Source organism: Pseudorca crassidens, chromosome 16 (assembly GCF_039906515.1).
Source record: "Pseudorca crassidens isolate mPseCra1 chromosome 16, mPseCra1.hap1, whole genome shotgun sequence".
NCBI lineage: Eukaryota > Metazoa > Chordata > Mammalia > Artiodactyla > Delphinidae > Pseudorca > Pseudorca crassidens.
This window is the reverse complement of record NC_090311.1, coordinates 15220655-15240307: the sequence shown is the minus strand read 5'-3', so window position 1 is coordinate 15240307 and position 19653 is coordinate 15220655. Positions and strand designations below refer to the sequence as shown.

At 38.0% G+C, this 19653-nt stretch overlaps 1 protein-coding gene across 2 annotated transcripts in view; it reads left to right on the top strand.

The window, feature by feature from the left end:
- Nucleotides 1–19653, top strand: part of ATRNL1 (attractin like 1) — a 682506-nt gene that overhangs the window by 104672 nt on the left and 558181 nt on the right. For both annotated transcript variants that reach the window (XM_067709302.1, XM_067709301.1), the window contains exon 10: nt 8480–8634. In XM_067709302.1, coding sequence (XP_067565403.1) covers nt 8480–8634 — 155 coding nt within the window. The remainder of the gene's footprint in view (nt 1–8479; nt 8635–19653) is intronic.

The window sequence follows — 19653 nt, the reverse complement described above, 5'->3', positions numbered from 1 at the left end:
TGTCCTTTGAAGCTCAGAAATTTTAATTTTTAAGACCATTTTATCTGTTATATATTTTGTCACTTATGCTTTTGATGTCATATCTAAGCATCCATTGCCTAACCAAGGCAAGGAATATTTACTTCTGTAGTTTCTTCTAAGAGTTTTATCACTTGTAGCTCTTAAATTTAGGCCTTTTATCAAGTTTTAGTGAATTTTTGCATATATTGTAAGGGAAGGGTTCAGTTTCTCTCTTTTGTACCTAGATATCCAGTTGCCTTAGCACCATTTGTTGAAAAGAGTATTCTTTCCTTTCTTTGAGTTGGCTATCCTGGGCCCTTGAATTTCCACATGAATCACAGGATTAGTTTGACAATGAGAGAAATATCCATCTGGGATTTTATAGAGAGTGAGTTGAATCTGTAGATCAGTTTGGAGAGTATGGTCATCTTAACAATATTTTGTTTTCCAATCCATGTAAATGGGATATCTTTCATTTTTTTAGGCTATCTTTAATTTCTCTCTTCAATGTTTTCTAATTTTCATGGTTTAAATTTAATACTTGTTTCATTAAATTTATTTTTAAATACTTTTTTTTTTTTTTTTGCTGTACGCGGGCCTCTCACTGTTGTGGCCTCTCCCGTTACGGAGCACAGGCTCCGGAGCGCAGGCTCAGCGGCCATGGCTCACGGGCCCAGCCGCTCCGCGGCATGTGAGATCTTCCCGGACCGGGGCACGAACCCGTGTCCCCTGCATCGGCAGGCGGACTCTCAACCACTGCGCCACCAGGGAAGCCCTATACTTTTTCTTTTTGATACTAATGTAAATTGAATTGTTTTATTATTTTTATCTTGGGATTTTTCACTTCTGGTTTTAGATATACAATTTATTTTTATTTTATTTTAACCTCCAAACTTGCTAAACTCACTTATTAGTTCTAGCAGTTTTTTGTGGATTTCTTTGAATTTCTATGTATAAGATCATGTCATCTGCAAATAATGAGACTTTTACTTCTTCCTTTCCAATTTAGATGCATTTAATTTTATGGTCTTGCTCATTTTCCTTCTTATAATCTCTAATACAAAGTTGAATAAAAGTGACAAGAGCAAAAATCCTTGTCTTATTCCTGATCTTAGAGGGGGAACATTTAATCTTTTACCATTAAGTATGATGTTAGCTCTGGGTTTTTTTTTTTTTTTTTTTTGTATATATCCTTTGTATTAGGTTTCTATGGCTGCTGTAACAAATTACCACAAACTGTGTAGCTTAAAACAATGGAAAGATATTCTCTCACAGGTCTGGAGGTCAGAAATCCAAAATTAACGTGTGACCACGGCCATGCCCCCTCCAGAAATGCTAGGGGAAATTCCTTTCCTTGCCTCTTCCAGCTTTGGCTGTCAGTATTCCTGGAGTTGTGGCTGAATCATTCCAGTTGCCTCCACAGTTACATTACCTTCTCCTCTTTTCTGTGTGTCTCTTATAAGGACACTTGTCATTGGATTAAGTCCACTGGGTAATCCAAGATGAATTCCTTATCTCAAGATCCTCAATTAAATTACATCTGAAAAGACTCTTTTTCCAAATAAGGTAACATTCACAGGTTCTGGAGATTAGGACATGGATCCATCTTTTGTGGTGGTGCACCATTCAGCCATACCAGATTGAGGAAGTTACCTTCTATCTCTATTTTGTTGGGAGCTTTTTATCATGAAAGGGTGTTGGATTTTTTCTAGGCTCTAGCTGCATCTATTGGGTATATATGCAGAAGTGGGATTGCTGGATCATATTATAGTTCTTGGTAGTTCAATTTTTAATTTTTTCTGGAATGTTCATACTGTTTTCCAAGTTGACCATACCAATTTCCATTCCCACCAATAGTATAGAAGGGTTCCCTTTTCTTCACATTCTTGCAAACACTTATCTTTTTAAAATTAAATTAATTAATTATTTTAAATTGAAATAAAACTGACATAAAACATTGTATTAGTTTTAGGTGTACAACATAATGAATTGTTATATGTATATATTGTAAAATGATTACAACAGTTTAGTTACCACCCATCACATACATAGTTATGAATTATTTCTTTCTTGCAATGAGAACTTTTAAGTACTTAACAACTTTCAAACATAATACAATATTGTTAACTATAATCACTGTGCTGTATATTACATTCCCAGGACTTATTTGTCTTAAAACTGGAAGTTTGTGCCTTTTGACCACATTTACTCATTTCACCCACCTTCTACCACCTGACTTTGGTGGCCACCAATCTATTCTCTGTATCTATAAGTTCATTTAAAAACATTTTTAGATATTGCATATTTGTGAGGTCATACAGTATTTGCCTTTCTCTGTCTGACTTATTTCACTTAGTGTAATGCCCTCAAGGTCCATCTATGTTGTTGCAAATGGCAGGATTTCCTTTTTTTTTTTTTTTTTTTTTTTGCGGTATGTGGGCCTCTCACTGTTGTGGCCTCTCCCGTTGAGGAGTACAGGCTCCGGACGCGCAGGCTCAGTGGCCATGGCTCACGGGCTCAGCCGCTCCGCGCGGCATGTGGGATCTTCCCGGACCGGGGCACGAACCCACGTCCCCTGCATCGGCAGGCGGACTCTCAACCACTGCGCCACCAGGGAAGCCCCCTCCTTTTTTTTTTTTTTTAAATGGCTGAATAATATTCCCCTTTGTATATATATCTTTATCTATTCATCCGTTGATGGACACTCAGGTTGTATCCATGTCTTAGTTATTGTAAATAATGCTGCAATGAAGATGGGGGTGCAGATATCTTTTTGAGATAGCTATTTTGTTTCCTTTGGATAAATACTCAGAAGTGGAATTGCTGGATGATTTGGTAGTTCTAAATTTGTAATTAGATTTGTAATTTGTAATTGTAATTCTAAATTGGTTTTTGAGGAACCTTCCTACTGTTTTCCACAGTGGTTGTACCAATTTATATTCCCATCAACAGTGCACAAAGGTTCCCTTTTCTCCACATCCTCACCAATACTTATTTCTTGTGTTTTTGATAATAGCCATTCCAACAGCTGTGTGTATGCATGTGAGGTGATACCTCATTGTGGTTTTGATTTGCATTTCCTTGTTGAGTGATGTTGAGCACTTTTTCATGTACCTGTTGGCCCTCTGTTTGTCTTCTTTGGAAAAATGTCTGTTCAGATCCTCTGCCCATCTTAAAATTCAATTGTTCTTTTTTTCTGTTGAGTTATATGAGTTTTTAATATATTTTGGAGATGCAATTTTCTCCATCACACAAAGCCAGGCCTGATACTGAGAGCGTCTTATTTATTTTCCCCAGGGCAGTGCCTGAAGTGTTCAAGGTTATGCACAGTCTTCCATGGCAACAGAGTTGAGCCAGTTATATGTGTGTGCTCATTCATGACCTGCAGAAGCTAAAGTGTGCTGTCTGCAGGGGTGTGTATGGGGTGCGGGCTTCGTGGGGGAGGGATTTATGGATTGTTGAGAGCATGGGTGTGCTAGTTGAGGTGAATCTACAGGTAATACACTCTATGAAGTTTATGGGTGGGCCTCTCGGTAGAGTTCATGAGGTAGTTAGTAGAAACATTAGCCCTGTTGGGTTTTTTACCCTGGTTGCCGTGAGCCCCCTTTTCCCTCCCCTGCCCATCCTGTCATTGTTTTGGAATGGGTGAGAAAGAAGTGGGCTTCTTGGGCATCATCCTGCTTGGCCATGGAAGCTAGGCACTTACTAGGTTCTCACTTTCCCCCCTGGGAGAAAAAGCAGATTGAATGAGTTTCTCTTGGCAGTGAGCTGTTGCCTTGGGGGTGGGGGTGATGTGGTAAAGTGAAACTGTTCTTACCCTCTTCAGTCCTGTTCTTGGAATTTTTGCTCCAAGTGGTGCTAGGACTTCTCTGCTGGGCACCTACAAAGGTACTCCTGTCTCTGAGTAGTTGACAAAATCAGTGCTTCTGTGGGAGGATGAAGGCAGTGTCGACTGAAAAAAAAATGCACAACCTAAAAGTTGAGAGTTATGTTTTATTTGGTGGACAAATCTGAGGACTTAAGCCTGTGACATAGCATCTCGGATAACTCTGAGAGACTGCTCCAAAGAGGCAAGCAGGAGCCAGGTATATAGCAGTTTTTGCAACAAAGACCAGGTAGTCAGAACATCAAAAGATTGCTGTTAATTAAAGAAAACCAGGGCTTCCCTGGTGGCGCAGTGGTTGAGAGTCCGCCTGCTGATGCAGGGGACATGGGTTTGTGCCCCGGTCCGGGAAGATCCCACATGTCACAGAGCGGCTGGGCCTGTGAGCCATGGCTGTTGAGCCTGCACGTCCGGAGCCTCCGCAACGGGAGAGGCCCACATACTGCAAAAAAAGAAAACCAGATATCTCAAGTTAAGGAATTTAGTGCTTTTCTGTGTTTGGAAAGATGCAAAGTCTAGGCTCATTGAGATCATTCCTTTGATATGCACCTCAGCTATCTGGGGCCAGTATCCTGTGCTTCTCATCCTGAGTCTCCTCAGGGTGCACTGTCCTGGGTGGCTGCAGTGGAGCGCATTCTGTTTCCATTCTGAGTTCTCTCAGGGCTCACTGTCATGGTTGCAGTGTGATGGCTCAATGGCTGCAACTTCATTTGTTTACCATACGGCAGGCAATATTTTTTATTCATAGTAGGAAACTTATTCCTACGTCTTGCTGTTGTCTCTCCCTGTATCCTCGTATTCTGACATTAAAAAATTTAACACTTTTCATATGCCATCCCGTTGCCTTCTGGCCTTTATTGTTTCTAATGAGAAGTCAGCTATTTATCTTATTGGGGTTCTCTTGTGTGGGAAGAAACTTCTTTCTCCTGCTGCTTTAAAGATTTTACCCTTGGCCTTCAGTATTTTTACTATTTTATTTCTGAGTGTGGCTCTTTCTGTATTTTTTCCTACTTGAAGTTTGTTGATCTTCTTGGATGTGTATGCTAATGTTTTTCATCAAATTTAGGAAGTTGTCAGCCATTATTTCTTGAAAAGTCTTCTACCTCTTCCTCCTCTGCCCTAGTATTCCCAGTAAATGTATGTTGCTGCTGTTAATGGTGTTCTACATTTCTCATAGACTCTGTTCATTTTCCTCTCTGTTTTCTGAATTGCAGGATCTCTATTGATTTATCTGCTCGTTCACTGATTTCTTTTCTTGCTGCTTGCTGAAATATACTGTTGAGCTTCTCTACTAAATTTTAAAATTTCAATATTACACTTTTCAACTCCAAATTTTCCCTTTTTTGTTATTTCTCTTTGCTAATGTTTTATATTTGATAAGGTGTTGTCATATTTTCCTTTACTTCTTTAAACATTGTATTCTTTAAGTCTTTGACTATATTTATAATAGCTGCTTTAAAGTCTTTTTTGTTTCATCTGACATCTGGGTTCTCTTAAAGGTAGTTTTGTTGCTTGCTTTTATTCCTGTGTATGGGTCACACTTTCCTATTTCCTTGCATGCCATAATTTTCCCTGAAAACCAGACATTTTAGATAATATATTGTAGCAACTCTGGATCCTGACTTTTCCTTCCTCTCTGGGGCTGTTGTAATTTTATTTGTTTAGTAACTTGGCTGAACTCTTTTCGAGAAGTCTGTTTCTTCTTCCAAATGCGTCCTCTGATGTTCCTCCTCAGATGGTACAGCCTGGGTATGCACACAGTCACCCTGGGATGATAGTAATTTTAGCAGAGCTCTTTGACTTTTTCCTCTGAGCTCTTTGTTAAGCTTTCTGCCTCTGTTTGTATCAAACTCACCTGGTAGCCTCCACTAATTGCCAACTGATAGTTCTATTATTTTCTTTTTTTTTTTTTTTGCGGTACGTGGGCCTCTCACTGTTGTGACCTCTCCCGTTGCAGAGCACAGGCTCCGGACGCGCAGGCTAAGTGGCCATGGCTCATGGGCCTAGCCGCTCCGCGGCACGTGGGATCTTCCCGGACCAGGGCACGAACCCGTGTCCCCTGCATCGGCAGGCGGACTCTCAACCACTGCGCCACCAGGGAAGCCCCAGTTCTATTATTTTCAACAATGCTCTGGGGGCATAAATTGCCCCACAGTCTGAATTCCATTTCAAACCTTTTTCAGGGGTAGTCTTTGAGGCCAGTCTTTGAGGTTCTGACCCCAGTAAGGCTCTTATTAGCTGTCTTTTCCCCTGGTTCTCTCTGATAAACTTCTAGCTTGTCTATGTTTTAGCTTATTGTTCTCATGTAGCTATCTCTTAATTGCTTACAACCACTACTTCCATTGTTTTCGAGTGCCCTTAAGGCTTGAAGTTTGCCACCTTGTACCAAATAAAGTCAAGTTCCCTTGAGACCTTTGGGGCTCTCCTTTTCTTAGGCTGCCTCTCCTTTTCTTAGGCTGTCTCTCCCTGTGGGAGAAAACCTCTATGCCACTGCTTTGGAAATATAGGTGGGGTTTGTAGCCTGTTCTTTCATTGAACCACTGTGTTACGTGCAGAGAACTGGATGGGTATGGTAGCCTTTGCGCTTCTCATCTTGCCTCTTTTATCTTGGAACTGCTGCCCTATGAATTAGGAGTGAAGACTTTTTGGCCCTCTTGTTCTTAATCTCTGAGGCCTGGTGTATAGCTTTCACCCTGTGGGTGGTGGCGAGGTAGAGAATGAGGACTCGGACCTCGCATGCTTTCTCCTTGAATAGAACTTCTGCCACTAAGAGTTCGGGGGCCTGAGAAATATTGGCAGTCTGTTGCTCCTGGTTGTATATTAATGGTCTGGACTAGGAGCTGAGGGATGAAGGAGCATAGTCTTCTTGACTTTACCAGCCTGTGGTTGAACAGCCTTGCCTAACTGGTTGTGTATGTGTGGGGAGGTGGCGGTGATGAGAAGAATGGGAGTTGGTAATGAGTCAAATATCGTGGACTGTTGCTGTTACTTATTTATTTATTTGCGATATGTGGGCCTCTCACTGTTGCGGCCTCTCCCGTTGCAGAGCACAGTCTCCGGATGTGCAGGCTCAGCGGCCATGGCTCACGGGCCCAGCCGCTCCACGGCACGTGGGATCTTCCCCGACCGGGGCACGAACCCGTGTTCCCTGCATCGGCAGGCGGACTCTCAACCACTGCGGCACCAGGGAAGCCCTGTTGCTGTTCTTAATGGAATTTAGTCGATATTCTTTTTTTGTTTGTTTTGTTTTGTTTTGCGGTACACGGGGCTCTCACTGTTGTGGCCTCTCCCGTTGCGGAGCACAGGCTCCGGACGCGCAGGCTCAGCGGCCATGGCTCACGGGCCCAGCCACTCTGCGGCATGTGGGATCCTCCCGGACCGGGGCACGAACCCGTGTCCCCTGCATCGGCAGGTGGACTCTCAACCACTGCGACACCAGGGAAGCCCTAGTATATATTCTTGAGCAAATATTTCTTTCTTTGTTGTTGCTCTTGGCAACATTTTTGAGATCCAAATTTTTTGTTTTTTAATTTTTACCAATTATAGTTCTTTCCCTGGGGAGACTGTTTATGGAACTCCTTATATTGACATTCTGGAAGTGAATTCCATATTCTTTAAGCATTAATTGGTATTATAATCTATAGCTTTTGAGATACTGTACCTTACTAACTATACTATACATACTATGTTTACATGTTGATTCTTTGTACCAGGGATTTATTTATAGAGTATTTATGAAGTATTGCTTCACATTGTCATGAACCTTTATTATATATATATCAGTGAATTCAGGTAAAATATAATTGTGAGCATATATTTGTAGTATTTCTCTCATAATTACGCTTTAATTAAAAGAAGATTTAATTTAATTTGAATGTTTCTCAAAAACGCAGTGTGATTTTCAATTATACACAATATGGGTAGATCTCAAAAATAATCTTAAGCAACAGGACATACATACAAATTAATAAAAACTATGTGGTTCCATTTTGTAAAGTACAAAGGCAGCAATAGAAATATTTGCTGTTAGACTCAGAATAGTGGTAATTTTTATTTTTTGATCTTAGTACTGGTTACTTAGTTGTGTTCATCTTGTGAAAATTCATTGAGTGTTAGACTTATGATGTGTGCACTTTCATGTATGTTATATTTAAAAAGTTAGAAAGCATATTATGCGATCCGTATGAGCCATGTAGTCTTAACTGAGTATTGTTCAGAGTAAATTTATTATATTTAACTTTATATTTACTTTGGTATTTAAAACTGATGATAATTTGGTCCTCTAGTTTAAAGGAGACTTGTTTCCTACTTATATAAATGAAAACAAAATTTCAAAATATATATTATTATAAAATCATTAACAGTTATGTTTAATATTGTGTTTCCTGAAAGCATTTTAAGGTACTATGAATCTCAGAATATTTTTTAAAATATTGAAATTTAGAGGCCATTTATAAGTTGTTGAAAACACTAAAGCATGTTTTTTCACAATTCCAAGGAAAAATCTATATGCAAATTAGATCCTTTCTGTAATATATATAAAATCAGGGAGATCTTTTTATCCTTTGTAATACATTTTTAAATTTTATCCTGTAGGACTATTTTGAAAGAAAGTGGGTTTGCCAGATACCTTCATTCAGCTGTTCTTATCAATGGAGCTATGCTTATTTTTGGAGGAAATACCCATAATGACACTTCCTTGAGTAACGGTGCAAAATGTTTTTCTGCCGATTTCCTGGCATATGACATAGGTATGTATCTGTTAGGACTCTGCAAAGTAGGAAATACCAGAAATTTTTCATGTAGATATTCTCAGATACATTACTTGATAGCATGTGTATATGTCATTTTAGAGAGAGAAATTCAGTGACAGATTATGAACGGAATTCTCTCCAGTTTCAGCATAGTAGTCGTATAGGGCAGGAGAAGAGATGAACTGAAGTGAGTCAGTGGTGGAGGCAGGGGAATTGAGAAATCTGGGTTTGAATGTCTTTATGAAGGCTTTTATGTATTTGTATTGTATACCTACATGAGCACTTTATCAGTCTATTTTGTTTGACTATTACCATATTAGTTTTGCTAATGGATAAATGGAGCACTAGCAAGTTTACATTACAAAGAGTAGGAATGCAGACACTTTAGATTTAGTGGGGATAAGCAAAGATGCATTTAAATTAAACTCATCAGATATACTTACTCCATAGAGGAAACTGATAGAATTAGAGAAAGGAATATAGAGATAGAAAAGCTAAATAAATAATATTTGGGGACAAAATGGAAACCCGGAACATATCTAGGAATGGAAGTAACTAAAGAAGAATCTTTACCAGGGAACCTAAAAATACAGTACATCTATACAACTCAATTTTAATTATGCTATCCTTAGTCCTATCAATTTCTGAATAGTAAATGAATATATTTTTTGATTACTAAATTTAGCTACTTGGTTGACCACTGTAGTGAAAAATTTCTTCTCTATATATCATGTTATAGATAAAACATAGCTGATATTTTAAATCTTTAGCAGTACTTAAGAGGACCTTTTATTGTGTAAAGTACAATAATAAACCAATTTTAAGCTATTAAGAAACATTTTGATAAATAAAAATAAAAGAGACCAAAGAATAGCACATTTAGTAGATGTAAGAAGTATCCTTTCACCTTTGAACATCATAAAGGCACATAGTCTACTTTGGAAAGTTATTTCAAGTGGCAGCATATAAAGAAAATTATGACTATTAATAAGCACTTTGATCTCTAAACTATTGTAAGCTTGTTTGGAAGGAAATTCCTAGTAATAAAGTTAGGCATGCTTTTTAAATTCTATGACTATCTGTCTGTGAGTAATCATTGAAAAGAATCCACTGTCTTCAGGATTTTTAGGTCCTAAATAATTAAATATTTACCTTTTGAAATAATAATTTGAAGTTATGATTCATGATGAAAATGGGATTATCTTGGCTTTCAGAAGGCTTTTAAATCAGTGCCTGAGATCCAGAAAATCGGTTAAATGGAGTAGTGAATCTAGGCTGGCTCATTCTGATCTTTCATTGCCAGGTTGGCACTGTCAACATATTATTTTGCTATGGTGATGAGACAGTATGCTTATTTCTCTGGAGGTGGATGAACATTTTGTTTTTCTTCTAGGAATAAAAATCCTAGGAAAAGTGTAGAATTTTGTTGTAATTGTTAAAAAGCCATGAAGTGAGATTTTGAACTTTTGAAAAAGATCTTCAAGGAGCTTCCACCCAATTTCTGTATTTTAACGAGGAAATTAATGTTGAGCTATTTTGTAGCTCACATATTGGGAATTTATTTTTATTTCTTCCATATTGTTCAAGATTACCATATTTTAGGTTTTATGCATCCAAAAAGTTTACCAAGGTGAAAAACATTAGAGTTGTTAGTTTTTCAGAGAGAGAGAGAGAGAGAGAGAGCAAGCTCTCAGTTTATCATTATTCTAACTGCTACTCTTTATTAAGTGTCTTCTAAGAGCTAGGTATTTTACTAAGAGCTTTATTTACAATATCTGTAACCTCTCTAATAACCTTGTAACAAGGTGTTAATAAACACATTTTCAGATTATTAAGCACAAGAGTAAAAGGAATTTGCCCAAAGCCCTGCAGGTGGTAGATCAAGCTTTTTTAACTCCTGAAGTGGTAGTCTTTCCTCTTGACTACACTGTGCTGTTTAGTGAGGTCCATTGTATGCTCTTCATTTTCGCAACAAATTACCAGACACTTTATGTTTTGTAAGGTTTCTTAATGCTGTGGAAAGATAGAAGCAAATATCAGTTTCGTTTTTCAAACAAGTTGTTCAAATTGGAGGAAGAATAACAGTTTAAACAGTGTTGTATTTTAACATAGGATTTTGTTTTCCCTGTGCTAACAACTAAAAACAAAAAAACATAAAGCAGTACAATCAATACAGTATAAAGGTGTGTTGTTTTACCTTATTTGATTATTTCTATGCAGTTCCCAGTAAAGCCCCCCCTCCCCCAATCTGTATTTACTCTCCTGGGTTTGTAGCATCAAATGCTGAAATATTTTCCTGGGAAAATTATTTTTCTTATTTCAGAAAATGTCTTCCAAAATAATTGCTTTCCTTATGAAGTATATTTTTGTGGAAATAAAATATAACCATTGTATATGAACCCAACTGAAAATAGATCCTCTTGGGGGAAAAAAAGTTGTGTTGCTAGTTTTTCTCTTTTGTACAGTACACTGGGACTTTTATGGCATATTTAACTGGAATGCACCTGAAGATTTAGCTGATTGTGTTCTGTGATGTTTAAACAATAAAAATATGTATGCTAATACTAATTTTTCATTGCTCTAAAATGTACTATTTCAACCCTACTGCCATAGTAAATTTTATATAGCCAATATCATTAATCTTTGAGGACATAACCTTGCCTTCCCCGTTCTCATTATACTATACATGATCGATGTAGAAGGCATATAATGGTGATTTTCAAACATGGCTGTACCTTGGCATTCCCTTTGAAGGTTGACTGGAGAAAAATCAGACCTCTATAAGCTGATCCTCTTAGATTAGGCACTGGGTATTTATATTTTTAAAAAGTGACTCAAGTGCAACTGATAATAGAGCCAGGACTGGTGAATAAGACTGGATGGACTGTAACGTATACAACGATACGTTACTTAAAGTTCTAGTTTGTAAAGCTAGCTTGAAGACATTTCAAACCTGAAAATTTTATTAGTGTATATTTTGTGATTGCTAGTGGTATCATTATTGCACCTGATTCAAGATTAAAGTGATCTTTCTGGTAAAGATAGCCTTCTAGTACATAATGAGACTAAAGATGCAGTGGAAAAGCATGTCTCACTGAGTTGATCTCAGGTTATTAGACATATTTGTACTTTTAAACTGTTTGGCTGTGGAAAGTAGTGTAATAAAAGTTAGTTTTCTAGGGTCAGTGGGAAAAAAGGAATCAAGTAGTCTGTATATTTTTCACATCTCTTTAGTAAACCACCAATCATTTTGGTGGTTTGACTGAAGATATCAACATTTACAAATGAGCGGTTTTCCTGAATTGAAACATACCTTAAAATTGAATTGAATCTTGAGACAGTATTTCAGAATCATCAAATTAATAGCTATTACAGAATTTTCAGTAGGCCTAACATATAGTTATGATACTTTTAATTACAAATGGTAGTTATTCTTCTTCAATAAGAAAATTTACCTAAGGGTAAGAGAATGTACAAGATGAAAGATAACTCTGAGCTACATTGATCATAATTTTTTTTCCTCAAAAATACAGTAGAGTCATGAAAATGTAATTTGTTGAGTTAGATTATTTCAGAATAGGATAGGGAGTCAGATTTATATCAGAAATATATCGTGCAGAAAGCAAAACACCTAAACTTCAAATCAAATCAAGTCAAAATAATATTATAATAGAATTTAAAAAACAAATTTCCTGCATATGACAGTTTTACTTATGACATTAACTTCTTGGTAGGCAATTATTTAAAAGCAAACTCAATAAAAAGAAAAGTACTTAATTCCATATTTGCAGAAGTAATACTATTTTAATTGGTAATGTATAATAATCATTTTAAACACAGTGGAGTTGTAGTTCAGTTTACCCTTAAAAATCACTTAACTAGTTTATGAAACATAGTATACATGTTTTTGTACAACCCTGTAGAGCGATACGTGTGTGTGTGTGTCTACACACACACACAGTATAATGGATACAATTTTGTAAGGCACATAATTTCATTAAAAATCATATTAAATTAAAACATCTAATTATTTAATTTTTTGGAACAATCCAGCAAAACTATAAAATTTCAAACTTGCTCGCTCTTCATGTTTATAATTATTTTTATTTTCTGGAGGTTATTTTATGTGTCCCTCTCTTTGTTTATCAGTATTTCTCTCTGCGCTCTGTTAACTCCTTACGGCTCTTCCTTGACAAAAGCAGTACCCCTTGCCCTGCCACCTGAAAGAACCCATTTGTTTCTTTGTAAGAAAAACTCTTAAAATCATCATACCCTTTTTTCAATGAATTTAGCCAACTGTTGACTGTTTTAAGCTTTACTGTATCCTTTGCTCAGGGTTCTCTTTTTCTTTCTATAATAAACTATTGTGTAGAAGAAATAGTAGTTTCTTTTCTTTAAAAAAGAGGCCAGTAAGTAAGGGAAAAAGTGACCTTTCGTTTTGTAAAAAGGGAGAACTAACATTCGCCGAAAGCTTCCTGTAATGTTTTGCACTTTACATATGCTTTATGATGTAATTCTCATAACATCTGTGTAGCGTGTACTATTATATTCATTCATACAGGAAGAAACTATGATTTAGCATGATTAAACCCAAACTTGCATAGGTTGTAGGATGGTGTATTCTGAATTTGAACCCAAGTCTAAGTTCAAAATTCTTTTGATTCTACCACTGTACTATATATTGATGTTTTCCTGATTTAACAGGAAAAAAATTTGAAAGATCTTTAATTGGGAAAAAAGGCATATAATATTTGTTAATGTAGCATGACACTCAAGAAAATTAGTTTTATCAGTATATTTAATCAGTGACCTCAAGGTAGAGAATCAAGAAGAGTAACGAACAATGACTCTCTCTTAGTAGACCTATAATCATTTTGAGAGATTGTTTTGAATACAAAAATTGCTAAATAAAGATTCTTGAAATAGAATATACACTGAAAGAAAAGTGTTTAAATGTCTCAACAAAACCTCTGGGGAAGAAGGCAGGGAAAACAGTCATGAATATAGAATCAAACATCTAAAATAAAATATTAGCAAATAGAATTCAGCAGTTTCAAAATTATAATAAACTATGACCAAGTAGGAATTATTCTAGGATTTCAAGTATGATTCATTATCAGGGAATCTATAAATATAATTTATTACCTCAAGACTATTTATTGAAGCCAACAGGAAATAACACTGTATGTTAAAACATGATAAAATCATTTCATTTAAGATTGATTGTCAAATAGTGATGCCCACTTTGCTTGGCAGAGGGTAGGAAGCTAAATAAATATTTATGGAATGAATGCCAGAGGACAAAATCCTGAGAGAAACTGTGGGTAGCAAAAGTGTGCACCTTTTAGAATAGTAAGATAAATTTTTACCTGGGGGAGGGGGACCCAGTGAAACATCAGGATTTCAGGGGTAGATGAAAAAAGATTTTTGGCAACATCCAGAAATTTGGTTTTCTATTACATAAGTATCCAAATGGTTAATAAAAGTTTTTCTTTGTATTCATCTAGTTTTGAGTCTTATACCTACAACATATGTGCTCTTTTTAATGAATTTCAAATATGCTATTAAGACTGAGTTATGAACTGGTGTTTCAAATGGAATATTAAAAGAATTATTAAAATGTGTCTTTAAAGTATTATAGATGCATATTTTCATGGAAGAATATGAATATTTGCAGAAAAATTAGCCAAGTGCATGTGCATTTTTCACCTGTACTATTTTATGCATAATTGATAAAATAAACCTGTCTCTAAATTTCAGCATATGTTTTTAATGTAATTATGTTGTCTCTCATATGTGAATAGTCCTAACAGCACAGTATTCTGATTGCTGAGATCTGTGTTTGAGAGAATAGTAACTCTAATTTCTTGATCTTATGTTTATTGAGTGTATAAGGTTTTAAAATAAATATTTAGTGCCTTGTACAGATTTTTTTAAAAGTCTATATTCTAGAGAGTATATTTTACTTTGGTCTTTATTGCTGTGTGGCTTTTCTGTCGGTATGGGATGGTATTTCTGTCAGTTTTCATGATGTCAGTAACTTTGGAATTTGCTTTAGTTTGTCTAGCCTTGAACTGTTTGTGAAGTGATAATGACATGAGTGTTCTGGAAATATATTTTCTTCTTGGCAAAAAATATGATTATAGATTGCAGTCAGACATTAATAATGTAAGAGACTTTATATTGTAAGAATGGAAAGAGACTATGTGTAAACAAATTATATTAATTTAATACTGAGCTTTAAGGCATTTGATACCTTCTACATTTTATAGGAAAACTAACCTGTGTTTTACAGAGAATCCTGATCAAGAATTTGAAAACTCAGCAACAGAATTTATCTAGCCCAACATTCTGTTTAGTCATTATTGAAAAAGCTGCAAGGGATAAGTGGAAAGTGTATTTGCTGCAACTGCTCATATGTTTTTCTCTTCTCATTCTGTTGAAAAATCCTGGCAGGTGGGCAGATATCAGCAGGCATGAAATGTCCCTATAGTTGCAAAAGTTGCGTACCTCAACTAGCTTTTCATAAGCTTGCAAGTTAAATTCTCTTCTTCCTAAACAATTTTGTGAGTTGAAAACAATTTGCCAGCTATTTTAAGACACTGTAGAGGAATATTCACACTTATTGTATTGTATCAGTCAGTACAGGTTATGTTAGACTGAGGTAACAAACAATCCTGTCACAGTTCTCTGAAAAGCAAACTCTGAGACAGAGTTTAGTGTTCAGGGTACTTATTAGGTCCTTGGATTGAACACGTGTAAAAGGGAGGGGAAGAAGGAGGATTGGGTGAAAAGTAAAAGTCAAGCAGACTTAACATCCTCAGCCAACTCCAGGACAACTCTGGAGTTGAAATGCCCCTCAGAGTTGTCGCTCTTTAGGATAAAACAGGTCTTGATCGGTCATTGTACGAGGGTCACTCCCAGGACCTTGGGTGCGGAAGCTCTCTGTAGCTAAGGCAGTCTCTGCAGGGGCTGGCAGCTGAATGATGTCCACTGATAAGTCCTACCCTGAAGGTGTATTTAGTCAGCACCTTTCTATGTTCATCACAATTCATTCTTTGGGCCACTCAGCCCGCTTCTTCAAATATATTTGTTAAACAGCTCCTCCAGGATTCCAGTGGGCCTTTCTGCCTGGTGGGAGCCTAGATTATTGCTCTGGCTTTTGTAGCTGGTCTCAGGGCTGCAACTAATATTCACCATGTCCCTCATCCATTATCTTTTCATGTCCCTTACCCTCAGCTAGCACTTCTGGTCTCTGTGTCTTACCTGGTAGCATGACCCACTCCCTCCCCCTTAGGTATTTGAGCTCCTGATCATCATATACCTTCTAGTCTGGGTTACTGTACTTGCCCATTTACCATCACACCTGGCAAAGGGATACCAAGAAACACTAAATGGATCATCTGTGTGCCGAATATATCCCCCTGCCCTTATTTGTAACAGCAGCCCCTCCTTTTGATGGTCGGGGCCAATTACCCCTGCCAAGATGCTACTCCTTCTTTGCCTGCTTGCTGGTCCCTTGACACAAGGAGTGTGAAGTACCCAAGTGGCAACTGTAGCTTCCAGTTACATGGTTAATTGCTACTTCTTCTGCCAGAATATTTTTCCCTTTGGGGAATAGGACCTCTAATCCTGCAGAACCCAGAATTGCAGGATGCGGAGCCCAAATTTCCCAGTTGTGTAACTGAATATGAGGCCACAAGAAGTGGCTTTTACTCCTGGGTTTTTGGACCTATATATTCTTCCTATTGGGAACACAGCACTATTTGAAGGTCTTTATTAGTTCAGGTGTATCCCGCATCCTGGTGCTTCAGTTGTGCCTGTCAAAATCTCTGTCAGGTTGTGTGGTTTGGGATCCAGTGGATTTCATGGTCATAGGCCCATTTCTGTACCTCCTTTTCTGTGAAGTGTGTCTCCTGATTACATGGGATCCCATGCTGGTTGATCAAACGTTTCATAATTTCTAAGATAGTTGTGCTGGTTAAGAACCTGTGGGCAGAAAAAGCAAATGCATCCTCAAAATAAGTGTTCTTGTCGTAATGAAATGTTGGCCCATCCAGAGTGGAAGGGGCCCAATGTAGTCAGCTTGCCACCAAATGTCCAGTTAGTGTTCTTGGGGAATGGCCTTATCAGGGGATCAGGATTGATATCTTGCCGTCGGGTTGGACATTTAGTGGAAGAGTGACTCCATCAGCTTTTTTCAGAAGGAGCCCATGTTATTGCATTCCTGGATGGCCTCCATCTCTGCCATATGGCTACTTAGTTCATGTGCTCATTTCGTTGGCACCGAGGTGTCCTACGATAGAGACTGACATTAGCTTTCTCAGTCAATTGTTTACTGGTTGTTTAACGTCTCTTCTATGTCGGATGCTCTCTGATGGCCTTTAACTTGTATCACAAAGATCTTCACATTTCATGCTCATTCAGATATATTCATCCACATGTCTCTACTCTAGGACCTCCTTGTCTCTGATCTTCAATATTTCTGCTTCTAGGCTCCTGATCAGCCAGCTAGGTCATTAACTACTGCTCCTGGGCCATTTCTCTTTCCACACAATGTACATGAGGCACACTTCTCAAAGGCCTGCCCAATTGGGAGGCTTTTTCCTTTTTTGCTGTTCTTCCAGGCCACCCCTGAGTGAAGCTGTCTTGTAAGTGATAACCATTTTTGAATTGTGGCCACGTATGAAGCTTACATATTTTCATTTTCCTCTTCTTGTTATCTGGGCATAAAGGATTCCTCATACGGCCATAGCTGTAAGATGCGGGATGGGTGCAGGGGCAGCAGTGGTAGATGACACTAGGTCTGAGCTACCAGCTCATGCAGATTGCTTGTGCACTGTGCTCTTGCTCATGCTTCATCTTGGGTGCAGCTTCCATTTCATGTTCTCGTGATTATTGGTGACAGAGACAGCTCATGATAGAAAACTCTGAACACATGGTCCCCTAATAACCCATGTCCAGCACTCCGTCTCTGCCAAGGCTCAGTAGTGTGGTGGGAATAGAGGTATAAAATTTGCAACTGCAGATGGCATGGCCTTTGAGATGTGTGTTGGGTCTGCATATTCCACATGCTTCTTTTTGTAACAGTGACTCCTCCAATAACTATAGTATCTACTGGGTCATGTGGCCCTAGTTGCAGGGCTGTTTGCAGTGTGTCCTAGACCTATAGCAGAGCTATTTTCTGCCCTGGCATGTACTCAGAGCCGGCAGCCTTTGATATTTTCCAGTATATGGGCTTGAACAGTATTCCCAGGAATGGAATATACAGCCTTCAGAACCCCAAAAGACCTATCAGATGTTCGCTTACTTCCTTGCAATGGGAGTTGAAAGATGTAATAGTTGGTGTTTCAGTTCAGATGAGCTGTCTCAGAATGCTCTTGACCTCTAGACCCCTAAATAGCTTACTACATGGAAGGTCTCTGAATCTTTGTAGGTTTTTTCTTCCACCCTTTGAAGCATATATGTCTTAACAAGGCCTCCAATGCATTAACTGTGCTTGTTCACCTGGTACTATTAGAATGATGCCATTAATGTAGTGGAAAAATGAAATGTTCTGCAAGATGTCCAACTGGGCCAAATGTGTTCTGACAAAAGTTAACATGATCCCAAGGCAAAATTGTGAATGTATTCTATTCTGTTCCATATGAATGCATACTGCTTTTGGTCCTCTTTTCTGGTAGGGTTAGCAAAGAACACATTTGCCAAATCAGTGACCATGTTAATCTGCTCTAACAAAGATACACATCTTGCATGCTGCCTGCAGTTTGGGCTACTAACTTGTATCAAAATGGTGAGCTATTGTCATCTTCCAGGCCTTGTTTAGTTTACAGGGGCCAGATTGGTAATTTAAACAATTTGAGGGGGTCCATTATCCAGCATTCTTTACATTCTTCAGGATAATACTAATTTATGCCATTCACTCCCTCTGAAATGCAACATTATTTTAAAACTTATTATATTATCCAGGGGGTAACAGTTCCAGAGGCTTCTGCTTGATCTTTTCCACTGTAACAGACAAGGACCCAACGTTGGGGTGGTTCCATTTGCCAAGAATGTCTATTCCAATTATTAATCTAGGGACTTAAGACATGACCACTGCATAGGTCTGCAGACCCACTGGCTCATTTTGAGAAGAACTTTGGCCAGGATGCCATTAATTTCATCATTCCCATATTATCCCTGCTATAAAGAGAGGCCATGATGTGTCAGTGTCAACTCAGACCTTGTGTCCAGCAGTACTTGCAATGTTTGTGGTTGCTTTTTTCTCTAGGCTAGGGTTACACAATGAAATGACCATTGGTACCTTTGAGGAAGAACTAGGGACGCTATTACCATGTATACTTGCTGTGGTATTACAGGGTCCTTCCTCCTGGGCCCCAGACTTTTAAATGTATCAGCTCTGGATTTAAAAAGTGGCTCAAATCCAGAAATTGAGCAATGAATTATGACTTTTTATTGTAGCATCTGCCATCAGCTTTCTGATCGTTTATCCTTGATTTCTTCTGATGACATAAGTTAGGTAGTACCCTTGTTGGCTGCCCATCTGTTTTACTTCTAGGGATGCTGTGTTCTATTAAACATCTCTATATTTCTCAATAGGTCAGTCCTCTTGACTGACACTTTGATCTTGCTGCTTATTACAGTAATGGCTCTCTACTTGGATTGGATTCTGATGGTTAAGTGTCACCAGCTGGCCTCTATTTTCCTATTGTCTCCATCACTGAGCACAGTTCTGTTATAGTTTTTCATACCATCAGCTTTGGTCTATGAAGGAAAGCCACCGCTTTCTCAGTGATGCCAGTATCCCTCTCACCATCCCATTCTTCATGGCTTCAGTAAATGACATACGTTCTGGCCCTGCTGTAGGTAGAATGACCTGGTGGGTTTTCTGATGTTATACAGTATATCATGATAGAAAACTGAGCACATGGTCCCTTAATAATACCTGTGAAGCACTCCATCTCTGCCAGGGCTCACTAACATGACAAGACTAGAGGTATAAAAATTTCCACT